This window comes from Manacus candei, unplaced genomic scaffold (assembly GCF_025592945.1).
Source record: "Manacus candei isolate 608988 ecotype Guabito, Panama unplaced genomic scaffold, ASM2559294v1 h1tg000233l, whole genome shotgun sequence".
Classification (NCBI taxonomy): Eukaryota; Metazoa; Chordata; class Aves; order Passeriformes; family Pipridae; genus Manacus; species Manacus candei.
Window position 1 is genome coordinate 95,739 of NW_026138281.1, and position 17,806 is coordinate 113,544.

General features: G+C 52.9%; 2 protein-coding genes across 7 annotated transcripts in view; both read left to right on the plus strand.

Moving 5' to 3' along the window:
* The window catches only part of SPATS2 (spermatogenesis associated serine rich 2), a 62,571-nt gene that overhangs the window by 42,277 nt on the left and 2,488 nt on the right, over nucleotides 1–17,806 (plus strand). For 2 of the 6 annotated variants that reach the window (XM_051774872.1, XM_051774873.1), the window contains exons 2-8: nucleotides 8,281–8,357; nucleotides 11,633–11,712; nucleotides 11,797–11,905; nucleotides 12,279–12,328; nucleotides 12,808–13,027; nucleotides 13,304–13,438; nucleotides 14,503–14,638. In XM_051774872.1, coding sequence (XP_051630832.1) covers nucleotides 8,333–8,357; nucleotides 11,633–11,712; nucleotides 11,797–11,905; nucleotides 12,279–12,328; nucleotides 12,808–13,027; nucleotides 13,304–13,438; nucleotides 14,503–14,638 — 755 coding nt within the window. In that variant the 5' untranslated portion in view covers nucleotides 8,281–8,332. Of the gene's footprint in view, nucleotides 1–2,244; nucleotides 2,412–2,770; nucleotides 6,477–8,166; nucleotides 8,358–11,632; nucleotides 11,713–11,796; nucleotides 11,906–12,278; nucleotides 12,329–12,807; nucleotides 13,028–13,303; nucleotides 13,439–14,502; nucleotides 14,639–17,806 lie in introns of those variants that run through there. The other 4 variants (XM_051774870.1, XM_051774871.1, XM_051774875.1 and 1 more) reach the window with 4 other exon arrangements.
* On the plus strand, nucleotides 61–2,130 carry DNAJC22 (DnaJ heat shock protein family (Hsp40) member C22). Its single transcript, XM_051774885.1, has 3 exons — nucleotides 61–98; nucleotides 367–1,179; nucleotides 1,747–2,130. Exons 2-3 carry the CDS (start codon nucleotides 430–432, stop codon nucleotides 1,924–1,926), a joined length of 930 nt encoding a protein of 309 aa, XP_051630845.1. The 5' UTR covers nucleotides 61–98; nucleotides 367–429; the 3' UTR covers nucleotides 1,927–2,130.

Sequence of the window (17,806 nt, forward strand, 5' to 3'; positions counted from 1 at the left end):
GGCTCCTGCAGGCCCCCCCCCGGGCGGTGCCCCCCCCATGGTGCCCTTTGCCCGGGGCAAAGTCTGGGGGTGACGCGGCGACGGCAGCGCAGGGACAGGTGGGGCGGGGAGGGCGGGGGGGGTTCACGGGGGGCTCCGGGTGGGTCAGTGGGACCCGGGGGGCCTCACAGGGTCCCGAGTGGGTTCAGGGGGTCCCGGGTGAGCTCACAGGGTGCTGGGTGGGCTCAGGGTATCCTGGGTGGGCTCGGAGGGTCCAGGATGGGCTCAGGGGGTCCCGGGTGCACCAGCAGCTCCCTGGAGGTCCCTGACATGGGGGGGGACACCGGCATGACCGGGGGTCCCTGACCCTCACCCCCCTACTCACAGCTCACCAGACGCCGGGGCTGCGCCAGGGACCCCCGGGACCGACCCCTCGAGCCCACCCCCCCCATGGCCAAGAGCCTGGTGGTGGCCCTGGGGCTGTGGGCGCTCGGGGGGCTCCTGGGGCTGCACCACCTGTACCTGGGCCGCGACCGCCACGCCCTGCTCTGGATCCTCACCCTGGGGGGCTTCGGTGCTGGGTGGCTCTGGGACCTGTGGCACCTCCCGGGCTGGGTGGCGACCGCCAACGGCCCCCCCCGACCCCCCCAAAGTGGGGCCGTGCCCACCCTTAGCCCCCCGCGCGTGGTGGGGCAGCTGCTGGTGGGGGCGTATTTCGGGCTGGTGGCCGCGCTGGGGGTCCCCTGGGTGCCCCCCCCGCTGGCCGTGGCGCTGGGGGTGCTGCTGGTGGCCTCGGTGGGCGACCAAGGAACCAACCGCCCCCGCGTCCTGGTCGCTGCCTTCCTCTCCTCCCTCCTCTTCCAGGGCGGGCTGTTGCCCACCAGCCTGGCGACCACCGCGGTGGCCGCGTGGCACCGCCGGTTCGAACCCCCCCGGGACCCCCCGCCCCCGCTGTCGGCCCGGCTGTGCCACCTGGGGCTGGGGGTCGCGGCTTTCGGGGCCCCCCTGGCCTGGGGGGGGGTCAGCGGGGCCCTGGGGGTCGCGGGCACCGTCCTGATGCTGCCCCTCAGGGTGGGGGTCCTGCCCCTGCGCGCCGGGTGGGCGCTGCTCGAGGGGCTGGGGGTCGTCGGGGGGGCCCCCGAGAGGGGTCGGGGAGGCGCGGGGAGCGGAGCGAACGAGAGGAGGCGGCGGGCGCTGGAGGTGAGGGGGACGCGGGGGGGGGACGAGAGGAGGCGGGGTGGGGGGGCTGGGGGGTCAGGGTGGAGGGGGCTGGTGGGTTGGGGGGTCCGTGGCGTCGGGGGGTCTTTGGGGCGGGGGATGTTGGGATGGGGAGCTGTGGGGTCTGTGGGGTGGGGGATGCTCTGCTGGGGGGTCCATGGGGCAGGGAATGATGTGCTGGGGGTCTATGGGGTAGGAGGGGCTGCGATGGGGGTCTGTGGGGTGGGGGAAGCTGGGATGGGGGTCTATGGGGTAGGAGGGGCTGCGATGGGGGTCTGTGGGCTAGGAGGGGTGCGATGGGGTCTGTGGGCTAGGAGGGGTGCGATGGGGTCTGTGGGGTAGGAGGGGCTGCGATGGGGGTCTGTGGGGTGGGGGATGCTGAGATGGGGGGCTGTGACATAAGAGAGGCTGGGACGGGGGGTCCACGGGGTGGGGGAAGCTGGGATGGGGGGTCCAAGTGGTTCGGCCGCTCCCACACTCCGGGGGCCACACCCCCGCTTTGGGATCCCCCTCCACCGTCCCCACCGCCCTGCCCTGTGCCTCCCTCAGGTCCTGGGGCTCCGCGGGGGCTGCTCGGCCGAGGACGTTCAGCGGAGCTACCGGGAGCTCGTCAAGCTCTGGCACCCGGACCACAACCGGCACCGCGCGCGGGAGGCCGAGCGGCGCTTCATCGAGCTGCAGGAGGCCTACGAAGAGCTGGCGGGGCCGCGGCGGGCGGTGGGAGGGTGACACTGTGACAAACACGACACTCCTCTGTCCCCTCACCCCGGCCGTCCCTCGTTGTGTCGAGGCAGGGACTCGAACCCGCATCTCCCGATCCCGGACACCCTCCCCCCAGCGGCCCCCATTCGGATATTTCCGCCAGTTTCCGTCCACGTTCGGCGCCATTCGCCCCGCCCATTATGGGCGTGATCAAAAGATTCATGAATCTGATTGGTTGTCTGTGGGGTTAGCCATGCCCCTCTCGCGGGGAGGGCGGAGTTTAGCTGCGGAACGGCGGTGGAGGGCGGGACTAAAGGGGCCTCCCCGCGCTGTCATTGGCGGAACTCTCCCCGCGGGTGCACGGTGATTGGTCGGCGGGGCGGGGGCCGCGCGCTGATTGGCTGTCGCGCGGAGGGGGCTCTGCCGGGCCGTGGCCCCCGCGCGGAGCGATCGCGGGAGGAGGAGAAGGGGGGGCAAAAAGAGAGACCCCCGGAACACCCCCGGGCCCCCCGGTGAGTGCGGGACACCCCTCGGGACACCCCCCGGACACCTCCGGGATCGGTCCGGAGGGCGGGAGGAGGCGGGGGAGGCGCCGTTGGGGCCGGGCCGAGGGGTCTCGTGAGGGGGTGGGGGTGCGGGGCCGAGGGTCTCCTTGGGGGGGCTGAGGGGTCTCTTGGTGAGTTGGGGGGTCTGAGGGAGTCAGAGGAGCCTTGTGAAGGTTTGGGGGGTCACAGGGGGCCTCGTAGGGGATTGGGGGGCTGAGGGACCTTGGGGGGTCTGAGGGGTCCAGTCTAAGGGGGGCGAGGGGCCTTGTGAGGGTTGGGGAAGGCTCTGAGGGTACTTACGGGGGGGTGGAGGGACCTTCTGGGAGGTCTGAGGGGCTTTGTGAGGGTTGGGGGGGCTGAGGAACTTTGCCAGCCCAAGGGGGTGACAGGAATTTGGGGGTTGTCAAATGGCTCCCAAATCCCCAGGGACTGGGGTTTTCCCTTCCTTTGGTCGTTATTCCCAACAGTTAACGTGGTGAAAATAGGCAAGAAATTATTATCATTATTACTATTATTATTATTATCGTCATCATGTTCCCCCCAGAGCCCCCCCGAAGTCCCTGGGTTCAGATTCTCGCCCTCCTCATCCACTCAGGGATTTCTCCATGGGACATCCAGGCAGCAGGGTGTGGGGAGGCTTTTCCAGGCTCTGATCCCCACTTTCCCAGAGTTTAAATCCCACTTTTCCCTCCCCGTGGGTGCTGCTCCTGTCCCAGCCCGTTGTTGAGGGAGCCCTTTCAGGGAAGTTGCGGCTCATTCCCTGTGAAAACAGAGATTCCAGAGGGATGGAAGGGGAAATGTGGGATTTAATTCCAGGTGGAGAATGGGGAAGATTCTAACTGGGATGTGGGAATTGTCCCTGAGGTGCTTTCTGGTGTAATTGTCCCCCCCCCGGGGGTCCTGAGGGTGCAATTTGAGGAGTCCCAGGAGCTTCAACTCCAGCTTGGGATGGGAGGAAAACTTGGAAAACCGGGAAAAATGGCCTGAAAATTCCCTAACAACTTCCTGAGGGCTCGACCTCAGTGTCCCACCAGATATTTTGGGTTTTTGAGGGGTTTAGGACTATTTTTCCTGCATTCTGGGCTGTGTTTCCCCCTGGATGCTCCCACGGGAAAGCTCTGGCTGCCACATCTTCCCTGGGAGGTTTTTCCTTGGATTCCATGATCCTGGAGATCTTTCCCAGCGTAAAAACAGTTCTTTTGGAAGATGTTCAGGCTTCTTCCCCTCAAAAGTTGCAGGGGGAGGGTCTGGAGAGTTTGGGGTCTTTCCTTCCCTTCTTTCTTTCCCTCTTTCCCTTCTTTCCCTTTCCTTTTTTCCTTCTCCCTCTTTTCCCTTCCTTTTCCTTTCCTTTTCCCTTCTTTTTTCCCTTCTCCCTTTTTTCCCCCTTTTCCCCTCTCCTTCCCCTCCTTGTTCAGGAATATTTTACCCCCTGAACTGCACAGTTTTACCCCTTTGAAGCAGGAAAACGTGTCCCAGTTACCTCATAAAAGATGGATGTGGGATAATCCCTCATTCCCAGCCGTGCCTGGAATAATTCCGGACAATAAATGTGTGGATTTCCCTGGAATACAGACACCTCATTATCTCCCACCTTCCACTAACCCCCCAGGCCCCAAGAGGGACATTAAGGAATTATCCCTTTTAAATCCTGAGATGGGGTTTGGTGTTCCAGGAGCACCTTTGGGACAGGAAGAGCCGCTGGAATTGGCCTTTCCTTGTGTTTAAAAGGCTTCTGAAAACTGATTATCCTGATTTTTTGGGGGAAAAAACTGATTATCCAGAGTTTTTTGGGGGGAAGAACCCTGCAATTCCAGGCAGGCTGGTGCTGCTCCTTCTTTCCTTTGGGATAAAATCCCTGGATTGATGCATTTTGTGGCTGTTTTGGGGCAAAAATATTCACTTTTGGGTCAGAACCCCACAAGGAATGTGTGAAAAGAAGGGATAAAAAGGTTTATTTTGCTCTACTTGAACTTCACATGTTTTGGGGGAAAAAAAAAATCCCAAAGTATAGGGTTTAAATTTTCTGGGAATTCAGCAGAATTTGGGATAAAACTGGAGCTGGGAGTTCTAAAGAAAAAAACCTTCCCACCACAGCACAGGAATTTGGGCTGTTGGGGTGTTAAATCTTTATGTATTTTATTTAAATGTTATTTATATAATCTATAATGTATTTTATACATTTATGTATTTTATTTCCTGCCCAGAATTCCCTTTTCCAAACCCTCATCCCAACCCTGGGAGTGTTTATTCCCCCCTTCCCACTTAATTCCTGTTCGTTGTCCTCCTTTAAACTGAATAAAACTCTTATTTTTTGGCTGTTCAGGTGGAATTTTTGGGGGGATTTTTGAGCTTCCCCGGACACTTCACAGACAATTTGTGTTTTTTTCAGCTTTTTAGGAGGACTCTGCAGTGGTTTTTTGTGAGAAATCTCTGGATTTTTAGTGTCTGCTCCCATTTTTTAGTCAGGATTTAATTCCTTGTGCTCCACAGGGGGGTCAGGGCCCACCTGGGGCCTCCAGAGTGTTGGAAATTGGATTTTTATTGGAAAATAATTAGAAAATGCCAATTTCTGTGTACTCAGGGATGATCCCCAAGATGGAAATAACCTGGAATATGAGGCTCCATAATTCCAAAGCCAATTATCCACGTGATCCTTTCCAGGAGCCCAAAACACCCCCAAGCCCCCCAATTTTTGTTTAATTCTTTCAAACACCAGTTTTTTTAGCCGAATCTCCCTGAGACTGATAAAAACCCAGACAAATTTCTCCCTGTTTCTCACTTTTCCACCCAAATTTTCCCTGAATAATCAGTCTGGATGGAGCAAAACCAGCTCTGTAATTGGGAATTTGGGAATTGAGGGTTTTTTTTGACTTGCTGGCTGAGAAATTTAACTATTTTCCCTCTGCTGACAGTCTCTTGTAACAATCCTCTGCATTTCCTTGGGACCTGGGGAAGTTTCCTGCAGAAATTTGGTCCTTCCAGCCAGATTTGGGTTGTTTTGCTCCACGGAAATTCCCTTAAAACAACAATATTTGATTGAAATCTGGATTTTTTGGGGCAGTTTTGGGGCTTTCCTGTCTCTCTATAACCCCCCCCACCTCCTCTTTGCGTTAATTCCTGTTTTCCCACTGAATTCCCACTTGGATTTAGTGGGTTTTTCCAGCCCTTCATGTTGAAAATTCCCGCTTAAAGCTAGGTTGGAATTCCCAGGGATCTGCCGGGTCCCAGGAGCTTTTCCAGGTGAAATATTAATTCATATTAATTAATTATCAAGAATTAACCATTTTATCTATCCATGGACTTTGACTCCCATTCCCAATATTCCGTTTTCTCCTCAGAATTCCCTTTTCCAAACCCTCATTTGTTCCCCCCCCCTTAATTCCCGTTGATTTTCCTCCTTTAAACTGCACAACAAAACTCCGTTTTTTGGCTGCTCAGGTGGGATTTTTGGGGGGGATTTTTGACTTTTCTCAAAAAACTCCACAGACAACTCGTATTTTTTCCAGCTTTTTCATGGACTTGGAGGTGTTTTTGCCCCGATTTGCTCCCGGGATGTCCCTGCAGAGGCACTTTTCAAACATCCCTTTGTTCCCTGAATCGGAACCCGGGGAACTGAAACACTCCCAAGGTGCTCCAGACCCTCCTTCCCGAGCATTCCCACCGATTTGGTTCCCAAAAATAAGATTGTAAGGGGGACTTTGGGCTCGGTTTTATTGGATTGCTGCATTTTAAGCCCGGCTTTGGGTTTAAAGCCCTTCCCAAGGGTTCTAATCCCGGGATCAGAGGTCGGGGCGGGAGCTCCAGCCTTTCCTAAGCTCCGGCTTTATCTGGAATCCCAAGGTTTTCCTGGCACAGCGTTTCCTGGTTCTGGCCACAGGCCACAGAGCAAAGCAGGGAAGTGAAACTGGGCTGGAATCCCTCGGATCCCCCTGGAATTCCCAACTCCAGACTTGCTTTTTGGGGATGAAGGAGTTTTAATTGGGAAAAGCTGGAGGCAGGAGTTTAATCCCTTCCTTTTGGGACTCTTTCCAGGTAAAAATTCCTTTTCCTGTTTGTTTTTTTTTTTTTTGGTACAGAAAGGAGGGTTGATTTCATCTGGAATTTCAATCATTGGGATTCACTCCTTGGGAATGAGTTTGGGAGCTTGGAAGGAAAGTCCAGAGTGGAAAAGACTGGTTTTAAATCCAAACCCTGTTCCTGGAGCATTCCCAAGACTTGTGAATCCTTAAAAACAATCCTGGGACCTGTAAATCCTTTAAAAAAATTCTTGGGACTTGTCAATCCTTAAAAAAATTCCCTGACACTTTTGAGTCCTTAAAAACAACCTTGATCCAGGGGTTAATTAATCCTGCAGCAAATTCCCTGTCAGGTCATTCCTGCCCCTTTTCCTGCCAGGGACAAACTCTCCCAGTATCCCAAATATTTTGTGCCTCCAGATCCCTCTGTTTTCCAGAGGAAAAGGAGAATTTTGGGATCTGTTTTCCATAGAAAATGGGAATTTTGGGAGCTTCCCCCTGCTCCATGGGGAGGTTTATCCCAGAGCCGGATCTATTGTTCCCTCACCTTTGGATCCTGGTCTTTGTTTAACCCTTATCCTGCTTTTATTTTCCCCCAGAAAAATCCCCCCCCGGAATTCCCACCTCGGAGGGTGGGTTGTGCCCCTTGAAAAAGCAGGAAGAAGGGGTTAAATCTGGGGGGTTTGGGTGCTGGTGGAGGGATTTTGCCTTTTCTGGGGGAATCAATCCTGAAATCCAGGAGTTTGGGTTGTCCCTGGGTGGGATCTGGTCCCGAAATGTTGGCATTTGTGGCAGTTTTTGTTGTTTTAGTCCCAATCTCCTTGATTTTTTCACTCGCTGTCAGGGGTTTAAAGTGGCTTTAAATTCAAGGGTTGAACTGAAGCAAATCCAGAGGGATTTGGGGCTTTATGGATATTTTATGGATAATTTATAATAGAATAAAGTTCATATTGCATAACATTTATATTGAGTATAATTTATGTGTTTGTATTAAGCAAAAAGTATATTATACAAAATACAGATTATACTTAATAAAATCTATACAGCATAGAATGTACATTGCATAAAATTCATATAGAAAATATTTATATATAACATGTAAATATATATTTTATAAATATACAAAATAATGTTATAAATATAAAAAATTTCTTATAAATACAAATTATGTGCTGTAAAATTTATAAGGTATAAAAATTATATGCTATAAAATTCATAATAGAATAATTTATGTGATATAAAATTATATTAGAAAAGGCTATATGAAATTACATATATTTATAATATATGGAGGTTATTTTATATGGGATTTATTTTATGTGCCATTTAGGTTCTAAAAATATAATATATAGAATTATTACATTTATGCTATAAACATTATAATATATAACATTACATGCAATTTATAGTATATTAAATTCTATAATATATAAATTAAAGTATAGAAATCACAGTGATTGTAGACAATATTTTATAGCATTATTTTTTATATTTCTAACATTTAATATCACCAATAACACATAAATTAAACCTGTATAACAAATACAAATTTATATCTATTTTTAGCAGGTTTTTTTTCCTGCCTGGCTCTTTTATCCCTTTCGAATCCCAACTCCTTCCGAGCCCCTGGAAGCCCCTGGGAACACTTTGCCTCCCCCCCAGCAATTCCCTCCTTCCATCCCTTATTTTCGTTCCCTCTCTTCCAGGAATTCCGCCTGGAGCTGGACAGACCCTCCCCAGGAAGGAGCTGCTCTGCCTGTCCCACATTCCCAACGACTCCAGACCCCGGACTGGGAATTTTCCTCCCCAGCCCCCAAACCCTCGGAATTCCCGTTATTTCTCCCCCTTTCGTGGCCGAACTTGGAGCCGGAAATGTCTAAAAAGCAGAACACAAAAGGTGAGACGTGACAGGATCAGAGCTCCCGTTTGCCACCGGCCCAGGGCTGGCGATTCCCAAGTTTTTTAATTGGGAAAAGGCCTCGTTCTCCCTGCGGGCCCTGTGACAGCTCCTTGTCACCGTCTCGGTGACACCGGGACCTGCCGGGCTCGCTGACATTTTTAGGAGCATTTCAGCTCCCCGCTCGGACAGCTGTGACTTCCAGGCTCTGATGGGAACAGCTCAGCCTTTCCACTGGCAGCAGGAGTGAAAAGAGCAGGAAAAAAGGGCCATGGTGAGGGAAAAATAACAGTTGGGAAGTGGCAGAGCTGGACTTGGTGGGTTTTTTGGGATCCCAGTGGTGAAATCCCATTGCTGGGCCTGGATTTGGGGGGTGTTTTTATTCCTTATGGATTAATTCTCCCCAAATTTGGTCATGTTTTCCACAGAATTGGGGATTTGGGGAAAGGATTCCTCGGAGTGGCTCGTGGGAGCCCCTCCCTAGGAGTCCAGTCAAGGAATGAGCCTGGATTTGGGGTGGGAAGGCTCAGACCTTGGAAAAACACTTCCCTCTTGGAAAAGCACCTCCAATGAACCCTCTCCAAGCCTTTTTTTCCTTGGATGGGGCACCAGGAGCAGTTTTTTCCCTCCACACCCACCTTTCTGTACCACCTCGGAGCTGATTCCAGGGGATTCTTTGTGTGGAATATTAATTCCAGAGGGTGTTTGTGTGTCGGGAGGTCACATTTTCTCTTTATTTGCACTGACTAATTAATAATTTAAGGCTCCTGAGTTGACAATTCCTGTCCTTTCCCTCCTGGAAGAGCTTTTGTTCTCCATAAAGTGGTTATTTCCAGAGGCTTTTTCACAGAAATGCCACTGACCTGAGGAGCCCTGAGCTGGATCCAGGCAATTAGTCCTGGAAATCGGGATATGGGATCATTTGGGAGTGGCTTTCAGTGGTTGTGTTGGAGTTTGAGCCCTTGGAATCATTGAAGGAATCCTTTAAGGATTTAAGGAGTGGAGTCAGTTCTGTCAGTGCTGAGGGAAAATCCCACCTGGGAAGGGAATTGGGGGGTCTAGGAGGGGAAAAACAAGGGGGAAGCTGAGGGAAAAGATGGGAAGTTGTGGGAAAACATTGGGAAGGTGTTATTTTGAGGGAATTCACGCTCTGGCCAGAGGGAAAATTGGCTTTTCCTGACATGGGGAAGGAGCTTTTCCTGCCAGGTGGAAGAAGCTTTTCCCAACCCGAGGAAGGATCTTTCCCTTCCCACAAAAATGCAAATTCCGAACTCTTGAGTCTCGGCGACCGCGTTTGAAATTCCGACCCTTCCCGGGGAGCCCCAGTGCCAGCAGATCCCATTAAGGATTCCTGGGAGCACTTCCAGGGCCGCATCCAGCGCCTTTGGGGTCGGCTCAGGCGCATAATTTGTGCATGAGAAGTGTCTGAACTCCGGGAGGATTTGGGGCCGGAGCGAAGCAGCCGGAGAAGGGGCTTGGAAGGAGCTCCCTGCCCTGGGAATCCCAGCACTTCCAGCTGGGAATGGGCACTTGCCAGGGCTCAGGAGCCTCTTTAATGTCCTTGGTGGTGATTTGGGATCAGTCTGGACAAGGGGATGGAGGCACCTTCAGGATGGCACCGAGTTGGGTGGGATGTGGGACGGGACAGAGGGATGGGCCGGGCTGGATCCGTGGGATCCTGGAACTCTGGGATTCCTTCCCCAGGATCCTCAGTGGCTGCTCTGCCGTGAAAATTTTGGGGGAAAACATCGTTAATTCCCCCTGTTGAGGTGAGGTTGGAGCCCCTTGGAAGATGAAGGGCTGGAATGCTGGGGAGTGACGTGGGGGGGTGGGAAGGTGGATCCAGCCAAGGGGCTTTGAGGGATTTATCCTCTCAGAATCCAGGGCTGACCTTTCCATCATTCCCAGGGCTCTGTCACTGTGTTTGGAGCTGTGGGGGAGGAAAAACTCCGTCAATGTCTGGGAGTCAATGGGGCGTCTCCGACCCACGTCCTGGTTATTTACAGGAGGGGGGGGTGAGCCAGAGGCTCTGGGATATCGGGAATGTCGGTGGGGATGGAGCAGGGAGGGCAGGGACACAGCCAGGGACACCGGAGGGGCTCTGCAGGAGAACTGGGGGGTGGGATCCCCAAATCCTGGGGAGCTGCCAAGGAAAAGGGATCTGGGTGTGTTTACTGGGACAGAAATGGTGTGACCTGGGGGGTCAGGTCTCAGGAGGGAACAGGTGTCATGGAATTTCCGGGGAGTCCTGGAATTATTACGGTTGAAAGAGCCCCCTCAAACAGTTGGATTTGTTGTCTCAGGGGGCTTTTCCAACTGTAGTAATTCCAGCACCAAGAAGGTCATGGGATTTCCAGGGGGTTCGTGGAATTAGTAAGTTTGGAAAAGCCCCCTTGAACAGTTGGATTTGGTGTCTGAGGGGACTTTTCCAGCCTTAATAATTCCTTGAAAGGGGCGGTGGTGCCAAATGGGGTCATTCCAGACCTCGGGGTCCTGTTTTTATCCCCTCCAAGGCCCTTCCTGAGCCCTAAACCACCATATTTTATCCCAGAAAACCACAGCAACATCCCTTTTCCTTCTTAAAACCTGGAATTAGACCTGCCTGGCAGGAAATCCCCCCGGGAATGGCTGGGGATGTGCAGATTTATGTGACCTTTTGGATGTCAGTGATGGCTCGTCTCCGTTTATGGGTCTCTTGGAGCATCCAAACATTCCCTGGGAGCTCCTGGAACACAAACTGCTGGATCTTCATTCCCATTTATCAGTCTGGATGCCACTGGTGTCTCCAGGAGAAGGAAATTGGTATCCAAGGGCTGCTCCAGAGGCTCCTTAACTCTTTGTTGCTGGGATCAGGGGAGGTTTAATGTGGGGATGAGGGGTGGGAATGATCATTGTTCATCCCAGTCTCTGCTCTGGGGGATCCCAGGGAATGGCTGGAACTGTGCCAGGGGAGGGTTTAGGCTGGATTTGGGGATAAATCCAACTCCCAGGGGGTGGTGGGGCCCTGGAACAGCTCCCCAGGGAAGGAAGAGGCTTCAAACCTGCCAGAGCTCAGGGAAAGGCTCTGAGAAGTTGGGATTTTGGGAATTAGGGAGGTTTTGGGATATCCTGAGCAGGGCCTGGAGCTGGACTTTGATCCAGGATAGTATTCCATAATTCCAGAGGTCAGGGAGGGTTTGGACAACGCTCTCAGGTGCTGGGATTTTGGGATTAGTGGGATTTGGGTGTCCATATTCTCCTTAGCACAGTTATTTAGGACTTTCCTTTTCCCACAGATCCCTCGGGATTTATCTTTGATGTTCAGTCCAACACTGTGATGGCCCAGGGAGGGACCTTTGAGAACATGAAGGAAAAGGTAAAGGAGCCTTTGGAGTCTTTATTCCAGATAAATCACCTCCCACGGCCCAAATTCCAGCCATTTTCCATGTTTTCCCCCCAGATCGGAGCTGTCCGAGCGATCGTTCCCAACAGGAGCAACAACGAGATCGTCCTGGTCCTGCAGCACTTTGACAACTGTGTGGACAAAACAGTCCAGGCCTTCATGGAAGGTGGGAATTCTGGGATTTGGGGTGGAATTTGGGGTGTGGAAGGTTCATCCCGTGTTTGTGGACAGGAATTTGGTGCCCAAACCTGTGAAATGGCAGAGCCAAAGGGGAGATTTCGGGGATTTTTTTCCTCAGAAACTTGGATTTTTCCCCTGGAAAATGGGATTTTTCCCCCCAAAAGTGGGATTTTCCCCCTGTATCCCAAGGGAGCAACATCTCAACTGGGAATTCCCAAAGCCCAGCTCAAACCCCTCCTTTTATTCCATCAACCAGGAGATTTGAAACCTGGTTTTCCAGGTGTGGAAGCACCTCCAAGTGTCTGGGAAGGACCTGAAATGCTCCTTTTCCCACCTCTCATCCCTGTTTTCCTTTGCAGGGAATGCCAGTGAGGTGCTGAAGGAATGGACTGTGACAGGCAAAAAAAAGGTACCACTCCTTAAATATTCCCTAAAACCTTTGGAATTTGGGGGATCCAGTTGGGAATGGTGGGAAAGGGAATCCCAGGGGGAGTTTGAGCTGCACCTTGTGGGGACCTGGCACAGAAATTCCCTGTTTTCCTGTGGGATTTCCATGAGATTTCCCATGGGATTCCTGTGATTTTCCATGGCATTCCTATGGGATTTTCCAATAGGATTCCCATAAGATTTCCAATGAGATTCCCATGAGATTCCTGGGATTTCCCCTGAGATTTCCTGTGGGATTCCAGTGGGATTTCCATGAGATTTCACAAGACATGACACCTTCACACCTCATTAATCCCCCTGCATTCCCATGTTGTGGGATAAATCCCTCCTCCTCAAACCCATTTAACTCCCTTCCCTTCCAGCCAGAATTCCCTCCAGGAATCACAAATCCCCTCAGGAATCACAACTAACGTATTTTTTCCCCCCCACCAAAATTCCCAGAACAAAAAGAAGAAACCCAAACCCAAACTTCCCAGTGGCTCCAGCTCTGCCCTCCCAGCCCCTGGAAAACCAGTTCCTCCTGGAGAGGAGACCCCAGGAAACTGGGAGAAGGGGGGGATGAACGGATTCCACGTGAACGGCTGCGCCCAGGACACGGAATCCGTGGATTCCCTGAGCGAGGGCCTGGATGGGATGTCGATGGATGGCAGGGAAGTGGATGGTCAGTGCTGGAAAACCAGGAATGGGAGTGGTGGGGAGGGGCTGAAGGGCATTTAGGGGGATTTTCCTTGGGTTTGGGTCCTAAATCCTGATTTTCTGGTGGGGTTTTTGAGGGATGTTTTTGGGTCCTAAATCCTAATTTTTCCAGGTATTTTTTCAGCACAGCCTTGATTTTCTGGTTGGTGTGGTTTTTTTTTTTTGGGAGGTATTTTCCTTGGTTTTGGGTCCCAAATCCTGTTTTTTGCTGGATTTTTTGGCTCAGTTTGCCTTTCCCCAGCAGAGCCCGGCCTAAGGAATGGACTGTCCGGCCCTGACCCCCCAAGGCTCCCCATCCCCCCCCCCAGGGCTCTGCCCACCCCCCACTCCGACCCCCGGGAAGAGGCTCCGGTGTCACCCCCCGGCAGGAAAATGGGTAAGGACACAAAACCTTGGGAATGTGGGGGGATTGGAGGGTGTGGAGCTGCTCCTGGAGGAGGAGAGGCCTTGGGAGCGGGGCTTGGTTAGGCCAGACTGGGAGGGGAACTCATCAGTCTGTAAAATATGTCAGATATCCATAAAATATGTGTCAAATATCCATAAAAATACAGGGAAAGCTGCTCAAGCCTTGGATAATGGAGGGGAGACCATAAAGCCGTGGATTCATGGAATGGTCTGGGTTGGGAGGGGCACTGAAGGTGATCCAGTGCCACCCCCTGCCCTGGGCAGGGGCACCTCCCGTAGTCCAGGTCCTTCCTCCTCCTCCTCCCAGCACAGCAGGAATTCCAGCACTTTCTCTGGAGCAGGGAGAGCTCATCCCTCCCCCCACGTCCCGTCACATCCCGGGGCTGTTCCTGAGAACCTGTGAAGGGTCAGGCCGGGGCTGTGACAACGAGTGACAACAAGTGACAGCCCTGGAGGGGGTTCCCCCCCCTTTTGGGGTGTTTTGTCCAAATCTGGGATGTGACAATAACAGGGAGGGACAGGAGGGACCTGGAGACCCCCCGGTGACCGGGGAGGTTGTGCTGGGGGGGTTGGGGGTGCAGTTCAGGGAATGGTGGAACAGGATCCGTAATTTCACTTGGCAGGAGCCAAACTCTGCCCCCGGGACCCGAAAGGACGGGTCCTGTCACCTCCTGGTGGGAGGATTTTCATCCCTTGGAGAGTCCAGACATTCAATCCCGGAGAAGTCATGGGTTTCCCATCCGTGGCAGTGTCCCAGGCCGGGTTGGAGCCACCTGGGATAGTGGGAGATGTCCCGGTGGAGGTGGAACTGGATGAGCTTTAAGGTCCCTCCCAACCCAAACAATTCCATAATCCCATGAAATTCCCTTCCCAGACAAACCACTGCTCTCCCTCGTGCTGGGCTCTGGAGCAGCCTGGGCTTTGCTCCTCTCCAGCCCAAACCCAGCCCAGGGCTGCATTTGACCCCTGTTTCTGGAGCATCCCTGCCCGTGGGAAGGATCCAGAGGCTGGACTTGCCCGTTCCCTCCGTTGCAGGGTCGAACATCGAGAAGTCGGTGAAGGACCTGCAGCGCTGCTCCGTGTCCCTGGCGCGGTACCGGGCCCTGCTCAAGGAGGAGATGGACACGTCCATCAGGAAGATGAAGCAGGTCTTTGCTGAGCTCCAGAGCAGGTGGGTGGGAGTTTGGGGATGGATCCTGCTCCTGGGATGGCTGGAATTGGTTGTCCAGCGGGGTTTTGGCTGCACCACCCCCTGGGAGTGTCCCAGGATGGTGAGAGGTATCGCTGCCCGTGGAGCTGCGTGGGCTTTAAGCTCCTTCTCAACCCAAAACATTCCATGATTTTCCCTGAATTATTCCAGGCTTGAGCAGCTCTTCCTGTTTATTTGCCTGGGATCATGGAACAGTTTGGGTTGGAATCACCTTTAAAGGGCATTTTCCTTCCCTGGGGGCTCCAGGAGCTGCAGATGGACAAAGACAAGGGGTGAGGGGCTTCCATCTGGAAAAAGGGGAGATTTCGATGGAATTTTGGGATGAAATTCCTGCCTATGAGGCTGTGAGGGGCTGGGATGGATTTTCCAGAGGATTTCCCATCCCTGGGAGTGTCCCAGGCCAGGTTGGATCCCCCGGGATAGTGGGAGGTGTCCCTGCCCACAGCAGGGGTGGGACTGGACGAGCTTTGAGGTCCCTCCCAACCCAAGCCATTCCATGAATCCATGACTGAAACCAGCCAGGTTTGTGCCTTGGTTTGCCCTCTGAGCTGAGCTGGAAGGAGAAGTTTTGGGATCTTGTGGCCTGCTCCTGCCTGTCCCTGGAGGAACAAACATTCCCATTTGAAACCCTTAAATTAGGCTTGACTTGGATGTCACCAGGGAGGTCTAAAAACTCATCAAAAGCCTTGTTTTCCCATTTTAATCCAGGCTTAAACTGTGCCCTTTGTGTGTAATTAGTGCTGGGGTTTAATTGGGGCTGGGTTTATGCTGGGGATGGTGTTTGGAGCAGCTGATTGAACCCAGCCTTGAGAAACTGCACAAATATTGGGTTTGGGGGAAGAAAATATCCATAAAACAAGAAAACATCCATAAACCCCTGCCCTGGGTTGACAAGGAGCTGAAATCCTGCTCCCGCATCCCGGGATTTCAGCAGCTCTTGGTGTCAAAAGCTGTTTGTGTCAAAAACCTGACAGTTTTAAATTACTAAAACCAAGAATTTAAAACCTTTTAGCCAGTTTTGCCTGCTCATTGTGGCCTTGTCCTTGTGCTCCTGCAACATTCCCACTGGAAAATGCTTCCCTGAAGGAAGTGGGGGTTTTTTCCAGGCTTAAAATCAGCTTAAAATCAGTTAAAATGGGAATCAATGAGTCTGGAATTTCCCTGAGGGTTTGGGTCGAAGGTGCCCAGGGGGTTTTGGGGTCTCTGGGCTGAGCCTGGAGAACTCCCAGAGGGAATTCCAGCTTTTTCCCAGCTGTATTGTCTTTATTATATAATTATATATATTTACATATTATTAGATATACACAGAATATATTATAATAATAATTTTGATAATATATCTTATAATTACCTACAATGTATTATTATCTATATTATATAACATGAACAATATTATTATCAAAATTCTATATTATTAGAGTGGGGGCTTAAGGATTTTTTAACCTCTCCACACAAATTCCACCTGTAAAAACCTTCTTCCAGGTCTGGAAAACATCCTTTCCTTGGATTAATCCTGGTACTAATTCCTGGTTAACAGAGATTAATCCTGGTCTCAATTCCTGGCTAACAGAGAATAATCCTGGGAACAGGATGAGGCCCTGAGACTGTTCCTGCATTATAATTAATCATTAATTAAGGAATATTTAATTAACCCACGTTCCCACCCTTCTCCAGATCCGGGAATTCTGGATGCTCACACAGAGATGGGCAGGAGGGAAAGGGAACCTGTGGGAGGGGAAGATCCAGGTGTGAACACTCTGGGAATGGCTGGGAATGGCCTGAAATGGCTGGGAATTCATTAATTAAGGCTGGGAATGGCCTGAAATGGCTGGGAATTAATCAAATAAGGCCACATCCCCCCTTTCTCCCCCAGCTCCCGGAACTCCTGCCCTTTCCAGGGGACACTGAGGCACCTGTGGGTGCTGCACATCCAGGTGTGGCCACTCTGGGAATTCCTGGGAGCAGGGAGAAGCCTCATTCCCGTGGCTCTGCCCCTTCCCTGCCCTGGAAAAAGGCAGGAGGAGGGAGCCATAAATCACCAGAAGCAGCCAAATGTCAGAGCTGCTGTTCCAGGGAATTGTGGAGATTGATCCCCCTCCCTCCCAGGGAAGGGGGGGTTGGTATTTCAGTGCCTCAGACAGGGACTAAATTAAACATTCTACCCATTTTCCAACATTTTTCCCTCAAAAAAGGCGAGGGATGAAGGGCTGACCCCGCTGTCCCCCGGTGGCTCCGAGGGGGGAACAGGGACAGGAGGGTTTGGGCTTTTGTAGTTGGGAATGAAAAGGGAAATGAGCCCAATTAAAGGGCTGGATTTGAATTCCTGACTCACCTGGAGCAGTGGGAACCAGGAACGGGGGCAGGGGGGGCTTAGAGGGGCCCAGGGTCTGTCTGGGAGCCAGTTCCTGCACAAAGCCAGACTGGGGGGACTGGGATTCCTTTGGGGTTTGTTGGCACCTGGGGGAATGGGTGGGAAAGGCTCTGGAGTGGGAGCAGAGGGATGTGGACATCTGGGAGGCTCTGGGGCACCCGAGAGGGTTCTGCCTTCCCTGGGGGGCTGTTCCTCACCTGAGAGGATTTGGGGTCACTTGGGTGGGCTCGGGGTGACCTGAGTGGGCTCTTGGTCACCTAAAGGGGCTCTGGGGCACCTGAGGATGCTTTGCCTCCCCGGGGGGGCCTTTGGGTGACCTGAGGGGGCTCCGGGACACCCGAGGGGTCTCTGTCCCCCCTCTGGGATGACTCTGGCCCAGGGGTCGGTGCTGCTGTTCTGGGGGGATTTCAGTCTCCTGAGGCCCTGGGGCTGTGCCCTGCTCAGGTGTCCCGTGTGTGTCCCCCCCGTGTGTCCCCCCCGTGTGTCCCCAAGGGCCTCAGGCACTGCAGAATCCACGTGCTGGGCCCTGCAGGGCTCCAGGTGAGCTCCAGGTGCTCCGTGGGGCTCCCAGTTCCTGCTCCCCAGTTCATCCTCCTGTCCCCAACTCTCTGCTCCCGGTTCCTGCTCCCCAGTTCCTCCCGCCCCCAGTTCCTCCCTGTCCCCCCTCTCCCCTCCCCATTCCAGCCCAATCCGGGGCTCTCCGGGCGCTTCCCGCGGTTCCAGCTCCACCTGCCGGTGTGTCCCGGCTGGATCCTTCC

What these genes read in the sequence shown, in the direction of transcription:
- DNAJC22 (XM_051774885.1), top strand. Translation starts at nt 430, where the DNA reads ATGGCCAAGAGCCTGGTGGTGGCCCTGGGGCTGTGGGCGCTCGGGGGG. An exon ending in GGAGGCGGCGGGCGCTGGAG is followed by an intron (nt 1,180 to 1,746) that starts GTGAGGGGGACG and finishes TGCCTCCCTCAG; the next exon opens with GTCCTGGGGCTCCGCGGGGG.